This window comes from Hypanus sabinus, chromosome 22 (assembly GCF_030144855.1).
Source record: "Hypanus sabinus isolate sHypSab1 chromosome 22, sHypSab1.hap1, whole genome shotgun sequence".
NCBI classification, from domain to species: domain Eukaryota; kingdom Metazoa; phylum Chordata; class Chondrichthyes; order Myliobatiformes; family Dasyatidae; genus Hypanus; species Hypanus sabinus.
In genome coordinates this window covers 16,784,320-16,809,047 of record NC_082727.1, presented here as the reverse complement: position 1 = coordinate 16,809,047, position 24,728 = coordinate 16,784,320, and the positions used below count along the sequence as shown (strand labels likewise).

At 42.6% G+C, this 24,728-nt stretch overlaps 1 protein-coding gene across 1 annotated transcript in view; it reads left to right on the top strand.

The window, feature by feature from the left end:
• Positions 1-24,728, top strand: part of zgc:171482 (zinc finger protein) — a 255,617-nt gene that overhangs the window by 93,863 nt on the left and 137,026 nt on the right. The window contains exons 4-5 of the mRNA XM_059948095.1: positions 11,929-12,088; positions 16,755-16,979. Of these exons, the coding sequence (XP_059804078.1) occupies positions 11,929-12,088; positions 16,755-16,979 (385 nt within the window). The remainder of the gene's footprint in view (positions 1-11,928; positions 12,089-16,754; positions 16,980-24,728) is intronic.

Sequence of the window (24,728 nt, the reverse complement as noted above, 5' to 3'; positions counted from 1 at the left end):
CAACAAGGATGTTTATTTTTCCATGTATAAGAGGATAAAATAGAATTGAGAGAGTCAAAAAAGGGTTTAGGAATAAAAATGGTTAAAGCCTGAAAAAGATATATAAATTTAGGTAGAATATTCATTTTAATAGAATTAATTCGTCCAATCAGTGATATTGAAAGAGGTGACCAATTTAATGATATCCTTTTTACATGATTCAATAAAGTAGGAAAGTTTTCTTTAAACAGGTGTTTGTAATTCTTAGTAACTGTTACACCCAAGTAAGTAAATTGATTTCTTACAATTTTAGAAGGAGATTAGTATTAATTGATACCAAATTATTTAAAGGAAATAATTCAGTCTTATGTAGGTTCAATTTATATCCTGAAAACTGGCTAAGACGGGAGAGTAAGGAAAGTGTGCAAGGTAACAAGGTCTCAACAATCGATATAAACAGCAATACATCATCAGCGTAATTTTGTGAGTAATACCTCTCCTTAAAATACCACAGATATCATTAGATTCTTGAAAAGCAATGGCAAGAGGTTCTAAAGCTAGATCAAAGAGCAAAGGGCTCAACGGACAGCCTAATCTAGCTTCGCGATGAAATTTAAATGGTTTGGAACTTTGAAAATTTTTAACAACCCAGGAAGAAGGAGATAAATAAAGTAATTTAATCCAATGAATAAAATCTGGTCCAAAATTAAATTTTTCTAAGGTTTACTCTCCCTCCGATAACTCCAGGGAGGGAGAGTAAATAACATTTAACATACGGTGTCTAATAAAATAGGAATTTTTAATAAAACCAGTCTGGTCATCAGAAATAATAGAAGATAGAATATTTTCAATCATATGAGTAAGAATTTTAGAAAGGATTTTAGTATCAACATTGCATAATGAAATTGGCCTATATGAAGAGCATTCAGTTGGGTCCTTGTTCTTCTTTAGGATAAGCGAAATAGAGACTTCAAGGAAAGATTGAGGCAAGCTACCCAATTTGAAAGAATCCAAAAAGACTAAATGTGACTGAGGTATAATTAATGAAGAAAAAGCCTTATAAAATTCTCCAGAAAATCCATCTGGGCTGGGAGCTTCCTGAGTGTAATGAACGTATAGCCTCGGCAATTTCCTAGTAAGAAATGGGTTGATCCATCAGTTTGCAGTTATCTGCAGAAAGTGCAGGGATATTTATTTGATCTAGAAAATTGTTCATTACAGTATTATCTTTAGGGGAATCAGAACTATAAGGTTTAGAATAGAATTCTCTATATCACCATTAGTTTTGTAAATTTCTTTAATTTGTCATTTAACTACAGATGTTTTTAATTGGTTGGCCAATAACCATATAACAATTACAGCACAGAAATAGGCCATCTCAGCCCTTCTAGTCCATGCTGAATGCTTACTCTCACCTAGTCCCACTGGCCCGCACTCAGCCCATAACCCTCCATTCCTTTCCTGTCCATATACCTATCTAATTTTACTTTAAATGACAATGCCAAACCTGCCTCTACCACTTTTACTGGAAGATCGTTGCACACAGCTACCACTCTCTGAGTAAAGAAATTCCCCCTCATGTTACCCCTAAACTTTTGCCCCTTAACTCTCAGCTTATTTCCTCTTGTTTGAATCTCCCCTACTCTCAATGGAAAAAGCCTATCCACATCAACTCTATCTATCCTCCTCATAATTTAAATACGTCTATCAAGTCTCCCCTCAACCTTCTACGCTCCAAAGAACTAAGACCTAACTTGTTCAACCTTTGCCTGATTTATCTCTGTGAATGTAAAATTGAGTTTTATCTTTAAGAAGTTGAGTTTCAATTGGATATGTTAACAAAAGATCATATTTAGTTTTAACTTCAACATGTCTTCTATATAAAACAGGATCTGGAGGTACAGCATATTTTTGATCTAATTGTTTCAGTCGATTGGCTAGTTCAATTGTTTCTTTATTAGCTTTATTCTTAACACTCGCAGTATCAGAAATAATTTGTCCTCTAATATAGGCCTTGAAAGTGTCCCATACAATAAGATTAGAAGTCTCTTCCTTTCTATTCTCTTCAAAAAATAAAACAATTTGCCTCTCTAGAAATTTTAAAAATTCCTTATCAGATTACAAAGTTGTATTAAAATGCCAAATTCTGTTTGTTTGAGGAAAACCAGGAGATTTAAAGATAGAAATAAAGGAGCATGATCTGAAACAGCAATTTCTTTATATTCGCAGGAACAAACTGATGAAATAATTTGACTATCAATAAAAAATATATCAATCCTGAAATATGTATGATGAACAAGATATAAGCAAAAATCTTATTACATTTGACTGGGTGATTTAACCCTTTCATGTTAAAACTGAGTAGATTAATAGTTTGGTCCATTTTTAGAATAATTTAAAGAAAGGGTTAAAATGTAAGTTAAAACCAATCTATAAACTTTGAAAACTATAAAATTTGAAAACAGCTTCTGAGAAAAAAAAAACATCCACCCCACCCACCTCCCAAAGAAAGAAAGAATGTCAACCAATAGAAATCCCACATCTACAACTACGGACAACCCCCCCCCCCCCAAAAAAAAACTTGGTGATCGCTCCAAATAGTTTCAAGTTGTTTATATTCCAACCTAGCCTAAACAATTTCCAGACAAGGGATTCAATTCTTGTATTTCAAAAATATCGTATTAAAAAAAATAAAAGGAAATTGATTACAAAGGTTTGTCTAAAGTAAAGGTTACCATTATTCATACTGAAAGACATTAAACATTTAATCTTATATCTTCATGAAAAAACAGGATAAGCAGTTAGCTTTCAAATTTAAAAAAACTTTAAGCTTCAGCATTCCACCAAAACCATTCGAAGGGTCCATCTTTAATGAGATTCTCAGACAAACTAGGTAGCCAAGACATGGGTTAACCCTCAATAAAAAAATTCCAACAAAGCTTGTTTAAACTTAGCACATTCCTGCATAGCCTCAAGCAAGTAGTCTTTGAGAATCTTAATATTCCACTTTATAACGAATCATGCCCTTTCAACGGGATTTGTGAATTAAAAGTTTCCCATTTAATCTTGTGTTTTCATGTAAGGACAGACTAAGCAGCTAGCGTTGGATTTGTGCTTCAGCAATGGACCGAAACCATTCAAAAGATCCATTTTTAAGTGTGATTCTGAGATGAGCTGGATAATGAAGGGAGGGTTTAAAACCCTTATTAAAAAATTCAGACATAACTTCTTTGAACTTAGAATGTTCCTGCATAACCTCCGGCAGGAAATCTTCCATAATTCTAATCTTGCCGCCACAATAGGGAATCATGCCTCTTCAATGAGATTCATGTATTAACAGATCCTTTGTTTTAAATTCGTGAAAGCAAACGATTACGGATCTTGGTCTATCTCTGTTAGGAGAACAAAATACGGGGGACCTGTGAACTCAATCAATCATAGGCAAAGATGCCAAAATTTCCAGAAATAATTCTTGCAGAAAGTTTGCAAAGAATTCCATAGGATGATTACCTTTGATTAATTCTTCGAGACCCAGAACCCGTATGTTGTTCCTTCTACTTCTATTTTCTATGTCGGTAATCTTCCGTCTTAACTTTTCGTTGGACTTCGATTGCTTTTCACAAAGCTTTTGCAGTTCATCCACTTCCATTTCCAGACACAACAACATTGGTTCATTATTTTATATGTTTATCGTGTTCATTAAGAGTTTGTTGAATATAGTCCAATTTACCTTCTATTTGTTTAGATTCGGAGCTGAATTGTTGAAACTTCTCAGAGGCTTCTCGTGTATGACTTTGCAGCAAATCCATAACAGAATCCAAAGAAGCAGGGGGATCATCCTGTTTAGTACCTCTGCCACTCCTTGATGTAGCCATAATGAAAAAGATATCACACTTAAAAAGGAGGTTTCAAGACAGGTTGGAAATAGTAAGATAATTAAAGTTGGAGCAACAGAAGATTGCTGCTACTCCATCAGCCACCACCAGGAAAATCTCCTTACCAACTTGATTGAGTTTTTAGACAAGGTGATGAGAGATTGATGACAGTAGGACAGTGGATGTTGTCTACGTGGATTTTAATAAGACATTTGACAAAGTCCCTCATGGGAGGCTAATCCAGAAGATTAAGGTGATAGGGTCTGTGGCAAATTGGCTGTTTGGATTCAGAACTGGCTTGCACATAGAAGACAGAGGGTAGTGGTTGAAGGGACTTATTCAAGCTGGTGGGTTGTAATTAGTGGTGTTCCACAGCGATCTGTGCTGGGAGCTCTGCTGTCTGTGATGTTTATATGACCTGGATGAAAATATAGATGGGTGGATTAGTAAATTTGTGAATTATACCAAGATTGACAGAGTTGTGGATGGTGTAGAAAGCTGGCAAAGAATACAATGTGATATAAATCAGTTACAGATATGGTCTGAGAAATATCAGATGGAGTTTAACCTGGATAAATGTTAGGTGTTACACTTTGGTGGGCAAATGCAAGGAGACAGTTCACTGTTAAGGGCAAAGTCCTTAATAGTGTTGCTGAGCAGAGAGATCTTGGGATCCAAGTTGATGGCTCCTTGAAAGTGGCTACAGGTCGATAGGGTGGTTAAGATGGCTCATGGAATGTTTGCTTTTATTAGTCAAGGCACTGAGTTCAAAAGTAAGGAGGCTATGTTGCAACTTTATACAACTCTGGTTAAGTCACATATGAAATATTACATACAGTTCTGGTTGCCCCCCCATAGGAAGGATGTTAAGGTTTTGGAGAGGGCGCAGAAAAGGTTTACTAGGATGCTGCCTGGTATAGAGGGCACGTGCTATCACGAGAGGCTGGATAAACTTGGGTTGTTTTCTCTGGAGCACCAGAGGCTGAGGGGAGATCTGTTAGAGGTTAGATTATGACAGGCATAGGTGGAGTGGACCGTGAGCATCTGTTTGCTGGGGTTGAAATGTCTAATACCAGAGGGCATGCATTGAAGGTGAGAGGGAGGAGGTTCAAAGGGGATGTGAGGGGTAAGTTTTTTACTCAGAGAGTGGTAGATACCTGGAATGGGCTGTCTGGTATGGTGGGAGAGGCAAATACATCAGAGGCTTTCAGGAGACATTTTGTTAGGAACATGGATGTAAGGAAGGTGGAGGGATATGGAGATGGTGTAGATAGGAGGGATTAGCGTTTGGATGGTTTTGAATTCTTTTTTAGCTGGTTCAGCGTAACATTATCAGCCGAAGGCCTGTTCCTGTGCTGTACTCCTCTACGTATTCTCTGCTGGCTGCTTTAGCGAGGCAGTCCCAGCATCTGATGGTGTCCGTGTGCGGAGCTTGTACGTTCTCCCTGTGACTGTGTGTGCTTCCCCCAGGTGCTCTGAATTCCTCCCGCATCCCAAAAACAGGTGGATTGTGTTTTGATCACCTGCTGTCAATTACTTCAGTGTGTAAGTGAGGAGTAAGGGGTAGGATGTGGGAGGTGTTGACGGGAATGCAGAAAGAACACACTACAGGTGTCGGATCTGACTGTTTAATTCTTAGGTTAAACTGCTCAATTGTTATTTTCCTTGCAATTTAACAATTTAATTATCTGTTTGTATTTTATACAAGTTTAATATGCCTCTAGTAGTTATACAAAGTATAATTCTGAACAGGTTGGGAAGCTTCTTTGTTCTGCATTATTTGAATAAGGGCTTTCTCATTGGTTAACTTTAATTTATAAGTTTAAATGGAATGCTTCCTTATCTATCAGTATAAATTAGCTAAATACAAAGCTGCACCATCTTAATAATCTTAGTATCTTAGCTTTTTGCTGTGAAGCTGTCTGCTGCAAGCTTCTGCTCCTTTTCCCTTTGTTCTATCAACACTTAATAAAGTGATTGTGAAGCAACAAGCTTTGTGCCTCATTCAGATTTTCAATCAAAGGCACCAGAATATAACACAGGAAAAGGTACTGGGATAGTTCTATGTAATTCAGTGGGCTGAAAGGCCTCCTATATGGCATATAGATCGTACTGTAGAGCATTACAACACAATACAGGTCCTTTGGCTCATGATGTTGTGCTGACCTTTTAACCTAACCTAAGATCAATCTAACCCCTTCCCTCCTACATAGCCCCCAATTTATCTTCCATCCATCTGCCTATTGAAGAGTTTTGTAAATGCCCCTAATGTATCTGCCTCTACCACCATCCCGGTAGTGCTTCTACATGCTCACCACTCTCTATAAAAAAATTACCTTCTATACTTTCCTCCAATCACCTTAAAATTACACCATCTCATATTAGCCATTACCACCCTGCTTACCATGAGGAAAATATTAGATGGATAGATCTATGGTTTTGTGTGGGAGAGAATGCTGTTTGAAATGCCCCTCAGGTAAAAAAAATCCTTTACCTCTCTATCTTACAACTCGCCTCTGAATTTAAGCTTCTCTTCCCTTGACAATGATTTACCCAGCAAGAGAATTCTCCTCATCTACACAAAATCCCATAAATTTCTCACCTATCACACCCTGCTGTGAACAAGGCTCATTTCTTTCTCCTCTCCTCACAGTCAAGCTTTGTGGAGATTGAATCTCCTCTGATTTACTGCTGCTCTAAGTGAGGTCAAAAATCCAGAGAAACCGCACAAAATGCTGGAGAAGCTCAGCAGGTCAGACAGCTTCTATGAAGAGGGATAAACCGTGAACATTTTGTCTCAAGATCCTTAATCAGGAGTCTGCATCTGAGTTATTCTCCTCCCAGAAATTCTGCCTGACCGGCCGAGTTCCTTCAGTAGTTTGCAATTGTAACCGTCAGATTTGGCCAACGGCATTAGTCTAACAAAGACAGTCTGTAGCCTCACCAAGCGTGTGAAATCTGAGGTGCAAAACCCCTTGTTTATGTGGATGCTGTGTGATCTGTTACCCCGTTACAAGTCAGTACCACGAAATAACAGAAAGTATACCATATGCAATAAAATGATTTAGCTCTTTAATTCTTAATTTGACTAAAGGGTTAGTAAAGAAAAACAAAAAGAAAAGGGCCTATTTTAATGTAACAGTCTAATGTGCACATTGGAGCTCATGATTTCCCTTCCGTTGGTCCTCCATCGATTTCCCCGGGCTTCGTCGACTCCCAGCCCCACTCCAAGTCCACTCTATCCTTCTGTCTACAACCTCTCCTTTCTAGCGTCTTCTCTCTTCATCTCTTGCTGAACAAAAGAACCAGATCACCTCGTTCTCAGGCACAGAACAAGAAGAAAACACTCCCTTCATTGGACGGCGCACGTTCCAAAACCCCCGTTATCTCTAGCCATAACCCAAACACTGCTGCTACAGGAAAACCATTACATTAGCTGTGAAACCTTTCCCAGGGCGTTACATACATGTTGCTCAAGATTTCTGGTTTCTGCAAAATCTTCTGTGCCAATAATACGACATGTCATGTGTCTAAGGTTGGATGCATTTCAGGCAGAGAACAATGGGTTCTCAATTGGTAAAAGGGGTCACAGGTTATGGGGTGAATAGGAGAGAATGGGGTTGAGAGGAAAATCTGGTCTTGATTGAGTGGTGGGGCAGCATCAACAGGCCGAAGAACCTAATTCTGCTCCTACACAACAATCAGTGATCACCTATAGAGGTTTGATTCCAGCCGCTGCCTGAAAGGAATTTATACGTTCTCCCTGTGACCATAAGGGTTACCTCCGGGTTCTTCAGTTTCATCTCACATTCCAAAAATGATTATGATTAGCGAATTTGGGGCATGCTATGTCGGTGCCAGGAATGTGGTGGCACCTGCTGGCTGCCCCCGCCCAATCTCCACTGATTTGATTTGAGGCAAAATGATGCTTGTTACAGTATGCTTCAATGTACATGTGATCAATAAAACTCATCTTTATCTTTTCATAATAGTGTTGAGGACAAAGTGGTGATACAGCTCCATGACCTAATTCTGCTCCTATATCTCACGGTCTTCTGACATTCTGTTTCCGGTACATTCCTCACCAAGATACGGTATTGCTGCAGTGGTCAGTCAGAGGGAGTTCAGGGCTGCATGTGATGTTGAAGGTGGATGAAGTCATTCGGCCAAAGCAGGCCAAATTCCAGACCATGAGGCACGAAGTTCCCCACACCACCAATCAGCGACGAGATTTCCTTCCCGCATCACAGCTGGGTTTTCTGAAGTGACATCCAGTCAGCTGATTGAAAAGTATATAAAGGCCAAGCATTCGGAGAACACGCCACAACCAGCAACACACTGACGATGCCTCCTTGTGTGGTGACAAAACGTTTGCAAGTAAATTGCCAAGATCGGAAAACAACTCAACCGCCCAGCTACACATTTTCTCAATAATTTCCATCCTTTTGGAAGGTTCCCAGTGGGCTGCGATGTAACGCCTCTCCTGATTCATTATAGAGATGGTCGGGTATAAAATAACTCTGGTGCTCGGAGGGATTAGTGTCAAGATGTCAGCACTCAAGACAAGAACTTGTGTGCAAAACGGATAACAAGTCATACATCAGCCATGGTTATGGTTTGATGGATTAATCAGGCTGTGCTGCAGTTATAACACAAAGCAACAGCTTTAACTGTGGTATAGATAAGTTAATAAAATGGCTTAATAATAAAAATAATTACAGCTTCTTCCCCTCCACTGTCAGATTTCTGAATGGTCCTTGAACCCATGAACACTACCTTGTTATTCCTTTATATGTGCTATTTATTTAATTTGTAATCTATATATTTTATGTTTTTACACTGTATTGATGCTGCAGAATAAGAATATCATGCTGTTCAGCATATGCCCGTGATAATAAATCTGATTCTGAAGTATTTTAATAATGGATACACAGTAACAGACCTTTGGGTCCAGTGAGCCCATGCCTCCCAATTACACCCATGTGGCCAATTAACCTACTAACCCGTCTGTGTTTGGAATCTGGGAGGAAACTGGAGCACCCGGAGGAAACCTACATGGTCATAGGGAACACTTATAAACTCCAGAGACTAGACCTCTGCTTCACACTCAAAGTCCATCCATGTGCACATGGGGACAAAAGACATCCAGAGTCTAGGCCTCTGCTCCACACTCAGGAGCCAGCGATATGAATGTGCACATGGGGACAAAAGACGTCCAGAGTCTAGGCCTCTGCTCCACACTCAGGAGCCAGCGATATGAATGTGCACATGGGGACAAAAGACGTCCAGAGTCTAGGCCTCTGCTCCACACTCAGGAGCCAGCGATATGAATGTGCACATGGGGACAAAAGACGTCCAGAGTCTAGGCCTCTGCTCCACACTCAGGAGCCAGCGATATGAATGTGCACATGGGGACAAAAGACGTCCAGAGTCTAGGCCTCTGCTCCACACTCAGGAGCCAGCGATATGAATGGGTGATGAAGGGCATCCATGGATCGCGGGCTGTCGTAGGCCAGTGGGTCCCAGGACTGGATGTTCGTGCAAGCAGGAGATATAAGGGCCTTCAGCCAGTGAGCCCACAGTTCAAGCCTGGAGTTCAGGGTCCCGTCGTCCCGACTAGCTGGGGGGTGGGGGGGTGATGGATAGTGAAGATCAGAGCTCAAAGGCCGCTCAGAAAGCCGGAAGCCAAAGCCCGATGGCTGAAGCTGGAGAATGGAGTTGAATGACTGTCCCTGTGTGTGGGTGGGTGGGAGGAGGGAATGGGGCTTGTTCAGCTGCTTTTGCTCTATTGCTTGTGTTCTGTTTTGCCAAGCTATGTTGGCACCAGAATGTGTGGTGACACTTGTGGTCATCTCACTGCACGCTGGAGTTTACGACAATAAATCTGAATCTGAAACTGTCGCAAAGCTGTACATTAGTTTTAATTAATTTTTTTGTTATCCATGACAACACCAGCATCCCTAATTGCCTCTGGGAATATTTCTACAGATGTACCATGGAGAGCATTCTAACGGGATGTATCGCCGTTTGGTGTGGAGGGGCCACTTCACAGGATCATAAAAAGCTACAGAAAGTTGTAAACTCAGTCAGCTCCATCATGGGCACTATCCTCCCCAGCGTCCAGCACACCTTCAAAAGATGATGCCTTAAAAAGGTGGCATCCATCACTAAGGACCCCCGTCTCCCAGGACATGCCCTCTTCTCATTGCTACTGTCAGCAGGGAGGCACAGGAACTCAAAGCCACACACTCACCATTTCAGGAACAGCTTCTTCCCCTCCACCAGCAGATAACTGAATGGACGTTAAACCTATGTACACTACCTCAGTATTTTTCCCTCCATTTTTGAACTATTTAATTAATTTATATTATATATATGTATTTCTTGTTGTAATTCATAGTTTTTATCATTATGTATTGCTGTTGCGAAGTAACAAATTTCACAACATACAATACTGTGCAAAAGTCTTAGACATATATATAGTTAGGGTACCTGACACTTTTGCATAGTACCGTAGTAATTTTATGTATTGCACTTCACTACTGCCGTTAAAAAACAAATTTCATGGCATATGTGAGTGATGATAAACCACATTCTGATATGGGTCTTTATTATAGACTGAGAGCGGGAAGGGGGCAGGGAGAGGGGAATCATTGCTGGAAAAAGGGGAAGAGAGAGGAGGGAGTGGGAAGCCCCCAGGGAGACATTCTGAAATGATCAATCAATAAACCAATTGTTTGGAATCAAATGACCTTGCCTGGTGTTTCAGGGCTGGGTGTGTCTGCACCCTCGCCAGCCTCGCCCCGGTACTCCTTTTCTGCCACCGGTCCGACACTCCTCCTGCGGCGCTCCATTCTCGCCATTCCCAACATCCTTTGCTCCCACCAGATTTGCAAACTCGCTCTCCATTCCACATCGACAAGTACAGTACTGTGCCAAAGCTTTAGGCAGACTAGCTGTATCTGTGTGCCTAAGACTTCTGCACAGTTACTGTATGTCAGAGATCAATTCCAGCACCCTCTGTGAGGAGCTTGTACGTCCTTCCCTCTGCATGCTCCAGTTTCCTCCTACAGTCCAAAGATGTACCAGTTAATAGGTTAATTAGTCATTGTAAATTGTTCTGTGATTAGGCTAGGCTAGGATTAAATGGGTAGGGTGCTGGGCGGTGCAGCCCATTGGCTGGAATGGGCTATGCCGCACTGTTTCTTTAAATAGATAAGTAAATCAAATAACTCCTGAAATCACAGAATGTGAGTCTTCAGGCTCCTGTACCCCCTTCCTGATGGTACTAATGAGAACGGGACAGATGGTGAGGGTATTCGTAATGGATGCCACTCTCATGACGTACCACCTTTTGAAGACGTCCTCGATGGTGGGGAAAGTTGCCCCCATGATGGAGCTGGCTGAGCTTACAGCCCTCTGCAGCTTCTTCTGACGCTGTGCATTGACGTCTCAATTCCTGACAGTGTTGCAACCGAACAGAACACCCTCCACAGTTTACTAGAGTCCTTAGTGACAAACTTGTCATGTTTTTGATACAGAGAGCAGAAGGTGGCTCAGTCAGGGGGCAGTTAGGACAGTGGTGTTTAAGTATCTGTTAGGCACATGAATATGCAAGATATGGGTAATGTGCAGAAGGGATTTAGTTTAATTTGTTGTGTTTGGCACAGACGTTGAGGGCCGAGAGGCCTTTCCTTGTACTGTGCTGTTCTACGTTCTATATTTTATTCTATCTAATTCATAATTTTATAGAGCTTCTTCATAATTACATCAGTATGTTGGGCCAAGGGTAGATCTTCAAAGATGTTGACATGCAGGAAATTGAAGTTGCTCACCTTTTCCACTGCTGACCCCTTGATGAGGACTGGTGTGTGTTCTGCTGACGTCCACAATCATTTTCTCTGTCTCACTGATGTCGAGTCCGAGGTTGTTGGTGTGACACCATTCAACCAGCCGATCTATGGATGTGGTAGCTGGCACAACTGGAGATAGTGAAGAGTTGTTTTGCTAATCCTTCCTCACTCTTTCTCTCTCTCTCTCTCTCTCTCTCTCTCTCTCTCTCACTCCCTCCCAGGACAGTGATGATGGAGAGGTGGACAAGAACAAATGCTGTACCCTCTGTAATATGTTCTTCACCTCGGCTATTGTAGCGCAGTCGCACTACCAGGGCAAAACACATGCCAAGCGGATGAAGCTGGTGCTGGGAGAAGTTCTTGTACCTGCTAGGACAACAGGTAAGCCTCCTTGGCAGATTTCACACTGTCTCCGGCTTTTCAACGACACTGTGGAATAATTTATCAATAACCAGTGGTTTGATCTAATCAGGGGGTTCCCTCCTGAACTAGTCTTTGGAGTTACCCTAAGAGGTTCCCCTGGAATAGCTGTTTTTTTAGCTCACCAGGGATTAGGCAGTCACAGAGTTTGAAACTAGAGGACTGAACGTGAAGAGGTGAGGAGAAAGATTTAAAACTCAACACTTAGATCTCCTTTAAATTTCTTCCATCTCACCTTAAACCAGCTCACGTGAGTTGTAGACCTCCCTTCCCTAAGAAAAAGGTTCTGGTTGTCCAACCTGTAGAAGATGCTTGCCTTCATCAGTTGGGATATTGAGTATAAGAGTCAGGAAGTGATGCTGCAGCTATGTACAACTCTAGTCAGGGCACACTTGGGGTACTGTGGGCAGTTCTGCTTGCTACATTTCAGTAAGGCTTTAGAGTGGGTGCAGGAGAGGTTTGCCAAGATGCCGTCTGGATTAGACGGTATGAACTATAAGGAGTGGCCGGACAAATTTGTGTCACTTTCTCTGGAGTGTCGGAGGTAGAGCGGAGATCTGATAGAAGATGGAAGGACGTGCAGGGGATGTTGAGAGTCTAGGTCCAGATTACAAGGACGTCACTTCAGAATAGGGATGAGGAGGAATGTATTTAGCCAGAGGGTGATGAATCTGTGAAATTAATTGCCACAGATGGCTGTGGAGGCCAAGCAATCGGGTATATTTAAAGCGGAGGTTGCGAGGTTATTGATTAGTAAGTGTGTCATAGGTTACGGGGAGAAGGCAGGAGAATGGGTTGAGAGGGAAAGTAAGTGAGCATGATTGAACACCAGAGCACATTTGATGGGCTGAATGGCCTAATTCTACTCTTATGTCAGAGGTATAAAGTTATGGAACACTATGCCAGCCGATTAGCAGGACTCGGAGAATTTGCAATTGTTCCTCAATTACACTTCATATATTTATGCACAAGGAGAGCAGCCTGGCCCTCCGTACACAAATTGTTCTGAAGTCTGAACAACGAAAAGTCATCTTTATACAGAGATTGAGTCATTGGATACAATTATTGATCCAATAGAAACTTAGTGCACGTCTGAATCCCAACATTTGCATATTTAAGTATCAATCATAATATATATTTCAGGTGTCAATAACCAATTAAATCAATGTGTTAAAGGTCAATGATATTTGAGAATTAGTAAAGTAACTGTTCGATAGTAGGTGTTGGTCTAGAAACCTTCGTTTACACATTTATCTTGTCTTGGAAAGCTGGGTGATCCTGGTTCCCAGGCTTGAGCAGAAAGGCTGTCGAATGGAGAATTGGGTTTTCAAGGGCCATGTTCAGCCTGGATGACTGTGAGATGTCTGCACACTGTCTCCCTCAGTTTAACATGGTGTTTCCACACTCAGAAAAGCTGTATAAAGGGAAGACCAGCTCTCAAAGGTTTCACTCAGCTTGAGAATGTACAGAGTCTGCACTCTGTCACCATGTTAGCCCTTCACTTGCTGCAGCTTCCATAACTATAGCACAGAAACAGGCCTTTTGGCCCATCTGGTCCATGCCAGACTGTTATACTGCCTACTCCCATCGACCTGCACCTGGACCATTACCCTCCATACCACTCCCATCCAAGTACTTAGCCAAACTTCTCTTATTGTCTAAGTTTATAAAGTAAGGAAAGACATAGATCACGCAGAGGGTCAGAGTCTTTAACCCGCAGTTGAAATGTCACATTCTAGAGGACGTGTATTTAAGGTGCAAGGGGAAAGCTTAAAGGAGATGTGCAGGACAAGCTTTTTACACAGAGAGTGGTGGATGGTGGCTCAGGGAGAAGTAAGTGGTGTTTAAGTGGCTGTTAGAAACATGAAGATGCAGGGAATATGGATAATGAGGATACAAAAGGGATTTAGTTTAATTTTAAACACAAGTGATTCTGCAGATGCTGGAAATCCAGAGAATCACGCACAGAGTACTAGAGGAACTCAGCAAATCAGGTAGCATCTATAGAGAGGAATAAAGAGTCAATGTTTCAGGCCGAAAGGTCCTGATGAAGGGTCTTGGCCTGAAAACATCGAATCTTTATACCTCTCCATAGATGCTGCCTGACCGGCTGAGTTCCTTCAGCATTTTGTGTGTGTTACTTTAATTTGTTGTGCTTGGTGTAGACAAAGGACCTGTCCCTGAGCTGTGCTGTCCGCTATCCATACCTCTTACGATTTTGTAAATCTCTATAAGGTCACCTTCCATCTCCTGGTGAATATAAACACAGCCTATTCACTCTCTCCTCATATCAATGACCCTCTATGGTCACAATGTGAAATCTAATTTGAAGGCACAGCCTTGTATTTGCAAGCACTCTGCGTCAGTGCACAGCAGGTTCATTTGCCCAAGGACCACTTTAAATTAGAAAAACATCATTCCTAATAATCAAACTGATGCGTGGACCGACCTGTGGGAAATCAAAACGAATTCTAGTGGTGTAGCCACCCATTGGATTATTAAGGGCATGTTAATTACAATGTTCCAAAATTATATTACAGATTTCTGATTAAATGTCTCACAAGCAGTTAATGGTTCACTTTTTGATTTCTTAAAGGCGTAGAATATACAGTCAGTGGCCACTTTATTAGGTACAAGAATGGAACCCAGTGTGGTCTTCTGCTGGTGTAAATCCTCCACTTCAAGGCTCAACATGTGTGTGTACCACATAGCCTGCATTATGTGTAATTCTTCTGCACACCACTGTTACACACATAGTTATTTGAGTTGCTAACGCCTTCCTGTCAGCTTGAACCATTCTGGCCATACTCCTCTTACCTCTCTCATTGACAAGGTGTTTTCATCCACTGCATGTTTTTTTTCTCATTTTTCACACCATTCTCTGTAAGCTCTAAAGACTGATGTGGATGAAATCCCAGGAGATCAGCAGTTTCTGCAACCCACTAACAGTTTTTGCATGGTCAAGTCACATTTCTTCCCCATTCTGACATTTAGTCTGAACTTCTTGACCACATCAGCTCAGCATGCTTTTATGCATTGAGGTAGCTGATTTGATATCTGCATTAACAAGCAGGTCACTGAGTGTATGCTGGCTTGGAATATAGTACATTAAACAAAACGTTACAGCAGCAGCCCCATTCAGCCTACAATGCCTGTGGTAGCCATGTTAGTCCCTTCTGCCTACACACAATACATATCCCTCCATTCCCACCCTTTTCATGTGGGACAAAGGATGTGCTTCTGTGCTGTAGTGCTCTATGACCATGTTTTCTTGGTGGAAGGTTTGTGAACACCCTTGAGGTCTCCCTTTGTAATCCTCCCTCCCACTGATCTACCACAGTGGATCTATAAGGTGGACACATCATTCAGAGATCTGGTGTATGGGCATGATCTGGCCTGCTCACCAGAGCTGGTTGAGTCAATCAAAGTGAAAGCCAGGTTTATTGTGCTCTGCACACATGCCTGTACGTACAAATGCAATGAAAAACTTGCATGTATGCAATAGCATCACAGCATCCTATAAGCAGCATTCACAAGAATAATATATATTGAGCACAAATCTTACAAAATTATACAAGAACACATTTAGAACAACACAAATGAAGTCCATTGTAAGTGGTCCCAATGTTGGCATTGAAGTCTTGCTGGTTGGATGAAGGGAAGTAGCTGTTTTTGAACCTGGAGGTGTGGGTCTCCTCACTTCCGTACCTCCTGCCTGATGGTAGCTGCGAGAATTTAGCATGGCCCATATGTTGGGGATCTTTGATTCTGAATAATGTTGCCTTCTTGAGGTAGTAGCTCCTGCAGATACTGCTGATGGTGGGGAGGGACGTACCCCTGATGTTTTGGGCTGAGAGTCCACTGCTCTCTGCGGCATTGGTAGCCTAATAGTTAGCACAATGCTCTGCAGTGCAGGTGACCCGGAGTCAATTCTCACTGCTGCCTGTAAGGAGTTTGTACGTCCTCCCCATGACCACGTGGGTTTCCTCCGGGTGCTCCGGTTTCCACCCATAGTCCAAAGACTATGTTGGGTTAATTGGTCATTATAAATTGTCCTGTGATTAGACTAGGATTAAATTGGGAGATTGCTGGGCAGCACGACTCGAAGGACCACAAGGGCCTATTCCACGCCATATCTCAATAAATTAATAAATAAGTTCCTGCTCCTTTGAACTGTTGTTCCAGACACTGTTGCAACCAGTCAGGACACTTTCTACAGTGTAGTATAAGAGCGTTCAGTGACAAGTCAAACCTCGTTAGCCTCCTAAAAAATTATAACGTTTGTGTGCTGAGCCCAGGACAGATCATCCAATAAGTGAACCTGAAGCCTTTGAACTGTGGACACTGACATTGGTTCACTTTCAGTAGGTTTTGAAGATTTTGCACTTCTAGAGTGCCTCCTGCAGGTAGTCCAATGTATTATGTGGGGAGAAGAGAGCTCTGCTGCTCTGTAAACCACGTACTTGGTGTAGGTTTGAGGGTTTGGGTCTTCCAACACTCTTCTCTATGTAAAAACCGGCACAAAATATTTGGGCCCATTGGTCTATTCTTGTGCTCCCTAAACTCAGTAAATCTTTCCTTTCCTTAGATACGATGTTTACCCTGTAATTATTATTTTATATCCCAGAGGTCCCTCCTGAGCCCCTGCCTCCTGAGATGCCCATCTTGCCCAGCCTGGGTTCCGTCACAGATAACGGTGACTCGGGCAAGTTCTGCCGCCTCTGCAGCTCGTGGTTCAACAACCCGATGATGGCTCAGCAGCACTACGAGGGCAAGAAGCACAAGAAGAACGCGGCCAGGGCCAAGCTCCTTCAGCAGCTGGGCGAGACGCTGGATTCAGAGGCTCTACGAGGTACGCCGGGTGAGATCCTGTCCTCTCTTTCTCTTTCTCTCAGACTTCTGTTGCTCTTTGACCTCTCAACCCGTTGTGGAGGGTCATGAGGGATGCCCCTGCTCCAAATACAGAGCTAAGTGAGGTTATAAATGGCAGAGCATTGCTCCCTCCGACCCCCCAGCACTCAGTGATGTCAGGTTCTCCTGACAAGCAGCAAGTGCACCCACCAAAGCTTGACGCCCAAAGACAAGATCTGGATCCAAACCTCACTGGGTTTCAGAGATACCTGGATTGGCAAATGAGAGAGGGCTATTGGAAAGTGTGAGTAATGCTGCTGCTGGGATGGCTTTAATAGATGCCAGCATGGACTCAATGGGCTGAATGGCCATCTTCCACCCATGGTTAATTTGGACTCCAGGGCCCAGGTGCTGTTGATATCAGTAAAGTCTCAATATTCTGTCCGATTCATAGTTGCCTGTTGTTGTGAGGTGGTGTGGTTGGACATGGTGACATCGAATACAATAACCAAGCGGAAGGCAAGCGAGGCTCTGTACGCCAGGCAAAGCACTTAATGGGAGATTGCTCTATCTGTGAGAGTTTTTAATTACCCCGCAGGACACCGAAGTCTCAGGGTATCTGAGGAGACTTGACCTAGGTTCATGTTCTAGGTCATGGACACATGACCAAGAGTGAATGCAATCATTTAGAGGAATTGAGTGTGGATGGTTTAGGAGCCAGAAGATGATCATATTGAAGATCTTACTTTGAGGTTCATCCATTGAGAAGGTGTGAGGTTTGAGAAATGTGGTTGTGTTTAAGCATGTCGGGAAGGGGAAGATGGGACCAGAAGGCCACTTAACCCTTCCACAATATAAACACAAGAGATTCTGCAGATGCTGGAAATCCAGAGTAACACCATGGCTTGTCCCTCTAAACCCAATTCACCCTTGCCCCACCTCAGCTCTCCGTGTCTTTCTGAGAAAGGATCTTTGCTGAGACTGCTGTCTATTTCACAGCAGGTGGCACGGTAGCGTAGTGCTTCGTGCCACATTTTATAGCAATCGCGGTTCAATTCTGACTGCTGTCAGTAAGGAACTTATCCATTCTCCCATGACTGCACATGTTTCCTTCGGGTGCTCTAGTGTTCTCCCACATTCCAAAAATGCAGGAGTTCGTAAGGGTTTGTAAGTTGTGAACATGCAATATTGGCACCAGAAGCATGGCAATGCTTGGAGGCTGACCCCAGCACAACCCTCAACTGTGTTGGTCATTGATGTGGACAACACATTTCACTGTATATTTTGATGTACTAGTGACAAATAAAGGTAATCTTTCATACTTAAGGAGGTCAACAATTTGAGATAAATGCGTATTTGTATGTAGGAAAGAGGATGTTATGTTTGCTCACCTATAACTACTGATGAGCCCCAAAGCCAGGAGATAGGACAAAGCCAAAACTCAAAATAGTCCTTTATTCAGTAAAACCATGCAGCTACAAACTGTCCATCCCAAAGCCTGACTATTTAAATGATTTACCCAAGAACATTCAAGTCATTAATTGGAACAGTGATCAGTTCGTGAAAGTCATGCTGGGACTGTTTGTCAGCTGAGCAATAGACGTTGGATGTTTCAGCTCACTGTAAACCTCTCTCTTTAAGACTTGAACTGAGGGTTGATTTGGTTCAGAACAACCAGCTTATGCTGGCGATTAGTCTTTCTTACTGGTTGCAGGCTGTCACTTTGCTGTTGCGATGTTGCTTGTGACCATGCTGGTGCTGGTAGATGCATTGGTCAGGATAAATTGAACTCATCCAGGAGGAGATGAAGGTCCAGCTCTGTGTTTGGTGAACCATCCGATGAACTCGTGCCTTCGGGAACTAGTAGTCACAACTGATTAATGTGGTGATGCCAGCGATGTCCATCTATGATAACTTCATAGAGCACTTTCCCCGCACAGTTGACAATCTGACCTGGTCTCAGTGGTCTTACGCATTGTGATACTCTCTAACCCACACTACTTCAATGACTTCACCCGTCGTCCATGGTCTTTATGGCTGCCTTTGTGCAGCTAACCATCTGCTGTCTTGGACGTTAGATGCTGTGGCAGCATTGCATACAATGCTATGCGCAGTTTTCTTTTCAAAAATGCTAGTTGGTGTCTTCTCCTCCAGACCTGGATGCAGAGTAATTAGCTATGTTAGCAGAAACATGTTGTGAACCTCGGCCGATGCTTTTCTCCCTCTTGATTTCAGAAGCGACCGTTTGAAGGTATCCACAAACTCTCCACTTAGCCGCTGCACTGTGGATGATATGGAGGTGAGTAGATGTGGATAATTCCACTGTTCTAACAGAATGCAGCAAACTCCTGTGAACTGAATTGAGTGCCACTGTCAGAAACAAACATTTCTGGCAACCCAAAGCGGCTCAAGATCTGCAGCAGCTGTTGAATGGGAGCTTCTGTCATTGTTGACTTTGTAAATAATATTTCTGACCATTTGGAATAGATGTCAACCAGAACAAGTCAGGTACACATATTGCTTGGACCAGCAAAGTGAATATGTACTCAACTCCCAGGTCTCTCAGCCTGTGGCCATGGTTGTGGATTGGCTCTAACTGAATTCTTTGCCATAGAGCACTGTGTACACTGCTTGCATATGAATCTGATGTCTTTGCCAATGCCCTGCCAGTATACAAAGCTACTTGCCAAGGTTTTCATTCAGTTGATGCCTAGAGGACTATGGTGGAATGGTTTCAGTACTTTTGGTCAAAGTGATTCCACATACACTATTCTGTTTCCAAACATTAGGCAGAAGTCTGCAATTGAGTTTGATGTATGACATTGGTAAAAGGATTCGACATCTTCCTCAGCTTTGACTGGCCATCTGTCAGCGAGGTATCTGGAGGTATGATGAAGAAGAGGTTCTGCAGTCGTTTCTGCCCTGATCTTGTCGACCGTGACCAGAAGACATTCAGCAGCATCCCATACAACCCAGTGGACTTTAGAGTCCACTGAAACTGCAGCCATGACTGTGTCTTCATTTTCAGTAACCTGCTGATTTGTAGGTTTGGAGGGGGCATCTGCCTGTCCAGTTCATGGGTTGGTGTATACTTGATTTCAAAATCGTAGGCTAATAATATCATTGCTCATCTTGGTAGATGGTTAGCTGTGCACACCTAGATGCCTTTCTTAGAGCCGAAGTTGGACAACAGTGGTTTGTGATCAGTGAGTGAGTGAAGCATCCGCCTTAAAGCATCTTGTGGAATTTCTTCATAGCAAAGGTGATTCCCAAGCCTCCTTTTCAATTTGCCCATAGTCCCTTTTGGCTGCAGTCAGTGATCTCAATGCACGTACGACAGCTTTATCAGAACCATCAGGGCAGATATGGGATATGACATCTCCCACCCAACAGTTGTGAGAACGATTGGCACCTCTGGGTTGAAATGGGTTAAGGGAAGGTTGGATGACAGAATATTCTCCACCTGATCAAAAACCCCCTTCCATTATTGGACCATTCTAAATAGCACCCTTGTTGAGCAAGGCATTTTGTATTTTTATATTCTGTGTTTTCAGCTGTTCTTTCTTGTTGCCATTTGGCAAATCTGTTAGTTTTTTTGTGCGGGGGTTGGGGTTCAGTGGTTGATGTTCTTGTTGCTGTGTGGTGTACTTTGTTAGTTCTTCTTGGGCCAGGGAGGGGCCTGTTGGGGGCTGATGATGGTGTTGCCTTTTCTTTGAGGGGGGAGTGGGTTTAATGTTTTTCTTCAGCGACTTCCATGGTTTTCTGGAGAAGACGAACCTCAGAGTTGTATTCTGCATACAAACTTTGATCATGAACCTTTGAATTTTGAGTGGCTTCCTCAGCCTGTACCTTGCTGGGAGAAATGCCGAATAATGATTGATTATACCCAAAATGATCGTAAAGTGCTGCCATCTGATGGTGGAGGCATCTTTAAAACAGCAGTGATGTTTTCGGGATCTGAGTGACAATTATACTCATCCATGATGATAAATCCCAGATACTTAATTGTAGACATCGGGAGGCTACATCCTACTGCCCAAAGTCCCGTAGTTTGATCAAAGCATGGTGCAGGCACTTGCATTGCTCTTTCTGATCAGTGCCCATCACAAGGATGTTGTCGAGATAATCGGTCACACCATCAATACCACTCAGAGTGGTGTCCATAAGCTATTGGAAAATAGGAGCCCCCTTTAATCCAAAAGGCAGACGGAGGAAGGAAAACAGCCCCTGATGTGTTGTAATAGGGAGAAGCTCACATCTACAGTGATGAAATGCTTTCAGAGGTTGGTCATGGATAGAATGAACTCCTGCCTCAGCAAGGACCTAGACCCACTGTAGTTTACCTATTGGCACAAGAGGTCTATGGCAGACTCAATCTCAATGGCTCTTCACACGACCTCAGAACACCTGGACAATACAAACACCTATGTCAGGATGCTGTTTGTTGACTATAGCTCAGCGTTTAACACTATTATTCCCACAGTCCTGATCGGTAGAATAGAACCTGGGCCTCTGTACTTCCCTCTGTAATTGACTTCCTAACTGGAAGACCACAGTCTGTGTTGATTGGTGATAATATCTCCTTCTTGCTCACAATCAATACTGGTACACCTCAGGGATGTGTGCTTTGCCTACGGCTCTACTCCCTCTATACCCATGACTTTTTGGCCAGGCATAGCTCAAATGCCCTCTAAAAATTTGCTGATGATACAACCATTGTTGGTAGGATGTCAAATGGTGACAAGAAGACAAACTGGAGTGAGATATACCAGCTACTTGAGTGGTGTCACAGCAACAACCTTGCACTCAACGTCAGTAAGCTGAAAGAGCTGATTGTGGACTTCAGGAAGGGTAAGATGAGGAAACACATACCAATCTTCATAGAGGGATCAAAAGTGGAGACAGTGAGCAATTTTAAGCTCCTGGGTGTCAACATCTCTAAGGATCTAACCTGGACCCAATTTATCACTGGAGCTACAAAGGAGACAAGGCAGCAGCTATACTTCATTAGGAGTTTGAAGAGATTTGGTTTGTCACCTACAACACTCAAAAACTTATATAGACATACTATGGAGAGCATTTTGACAGGCTGCATCACTGTCTGGTGTGGGGTGGGGGAAGGGCTACTCCGGACCAAAAGCAGCTACAAAAAGATGTAAAATTAATCAGCTCCTTCTCGGGGACTAGCCTCCGTACACACACTCAGCAATTCAGGAACAACTTCTTCCCCTCTCCCATCCAATTCCTAAGTTGACATTGAATCCATGACTACCTCACTTTTTTAATGTATATTAGTTCTGTTTTTCCACAATTTTCATTTAACTATTTAATATACATATATATACTTAGTGTAATTGATTTATTCATTTTTTTCTTTCTATATGTATTGCATTGTACTGTTGTTGCTAAGTTAACAAATTTTGCAGGTGGAGAGATGAGTTGATTTGATTGGTGGGGACCCAGGTGCCTGCCATGTGCATTTGGAGATGATGCAATGTCCGTTGCCCTATCAAGTTGTAACTTGACCAACTGATTGTTGATAAATACTTTGGCATACTGTCTCCTGGGGAGAGCAAAGTCAATTTTGAAGGGTTTCGGCCGGAAACGTCGTCACTACCTCCTCCCATAGATGCTGTCTGGCCTGTTGAGTTCTGCTAGCATTTTGTGTTTTGTATCAATCTTGAACATGACCATTTAATTCCTTGTAAGTTTTGATGCCTTTTGAAACATCTTGTCCTTGAGTTTCACTGGCCTAGAAGACAGTGAAGGCCCTCTTTGTGACCATGGTGTTGGCATTTGCTGTAAATGTGTTTTTTGTATTGGCAGTTTCTTGCATAACGCTACACACCACAGTTCCAACAAGCTGTGTTTGGCCACTTGGAGACCTGCTGAATGTTGATGTCTGGGCCATTGGAAATTGCATTGACATGGTTATTGAATGACAGCTTGTACAGTCATATTAGAGTCTTGCTGCCATCTGGCTAGGAGCCGTTTATGAACGTCTGCATTGCCAGGTGTCCGAAGTCTGCAAATAATAATCAGATATTTGGACTGTGATTCAGTTATGTTACCTAGTTTGAACTTTTCACATTCACAATTGACGACACCAGTATTTGTGATTAAATCATTGGCGCCATGTTTATTTAATAAGTTTTAGGCTTGAGTAGTGACCACTGAGGAGAGATGACTGCTCTCCAAAAGTCCTTGTTAGCTGTCACACAGTTTCATCAAAAAATAGGTCACATGGGTTCTTAGGCAGAATGAAGTCAAAATAATACTCATGTTCAGCAGTAGCCAATTTTTCAAGCAAAATACGTTTCTTCTGCGGGTCATCTTTACTGGCGAACTCAACCTGGAATAACACACACAGAGTGCTGGAGGAACTCAGCAGGTCAGGCAGCATCCACAGAGAAGAGTAAACACTCAACGTTTCTGGGCCAAGACCCTTCCTCAGGACCGATATATCTTCATAATATTTAAACCATGAGTCAAACGTGACTCCCGAAGCAGCATCGAAGCGAAAGTTGGTAATGGATGCAACAACTGACTCATGTGAGTTCTGTTCAGTGTTTGACACCAACTGATAACCTGCTGGTTAAGGTTTTGATTAACTTCAGCTGGGCCACCTCAAATTGAGCTTGGTACCGTTGCAGAATTGTGCGCAAGTCTTCTGCTGAAATTGCCAGCACGTCACAGCCAATTTGCTGTGTTCGCTCACCTATAACTACTGATAAGACCTGATGCCAGGAGACAGAACAAAGCTTGAATCCAGAATACTCCTTCATTCAGTAAAACCTCACAACTACAAAATCTCAAACTCAAAGCTCAACTGCAGATCCCAGAGCTTGACTGTTTAAATGGTTTACCCAAGGACAGTCAAAACATTGATTGGAACAATCATGAATTAGTGAAAGTCAGCCTGGAATTGGCTGTTAGCTGACCAATTGATGTTTGTTGTTTCGGCTCGCCCTATCAGGTGAGACACCAGTTTAGCCCTCCACCCTGAAGGCAGCTCCACAGCTGATCTGTACCTCAACCTATGATAGCTTTACACTCTACACGAGTAAAGATACCATACTGTAATTGTCATTGGTAAGGGCACCACTGTAATATAGACTCCTTGTCAAATAATCAGTAATTGGCTTACTATTGTCACAGGGACCGAGATAAAGTGAAAAGCTTACATTGGTGTGCTGTCCAAATAGATCATAGGTCATACAAAAGTTCAATGTTCAAAGTTCAAGGTAAATCTGTTATCAAAGTACAACTATGTCATCATATACCACCTTGAGATTCATTTTCTTACCAGAATTCACAGTAGATCAAAGAAGTAGAATAGAATCAATGAAAAACCACACACAACCAATGTGCAATGGAAGACAAACTGTGCAAATAAAAATAATACTGACAATGTGATTCGCAAAGAGTCCTTAAAAGCGAGTTTGTAGGTTCAGATCAGTGGTGAGTGAAGTTATCCATGTTGGTTCAGGATCCTGATGTTTGATGATAACTGTTCCTGAGCCAGGTGGTGTGGGACCTAAGGATCCTACGCTTCCTTCCTGATGGTAGCAGCGAGAAGAGAGTATGGTTTAGATGGTGGTGGTGGGGTGGGGGGTGTAGCCCTTGATGATGGATGCTGCTTTCTTGTGGTAGTGCTACAGGTAAATGTGACCACTGGTAGGGAGGGCTTTGCCTGTGATGGACTGTGATAGGTCCACCACTTTCTGTAGACTTCTCCATCTCAGGCATT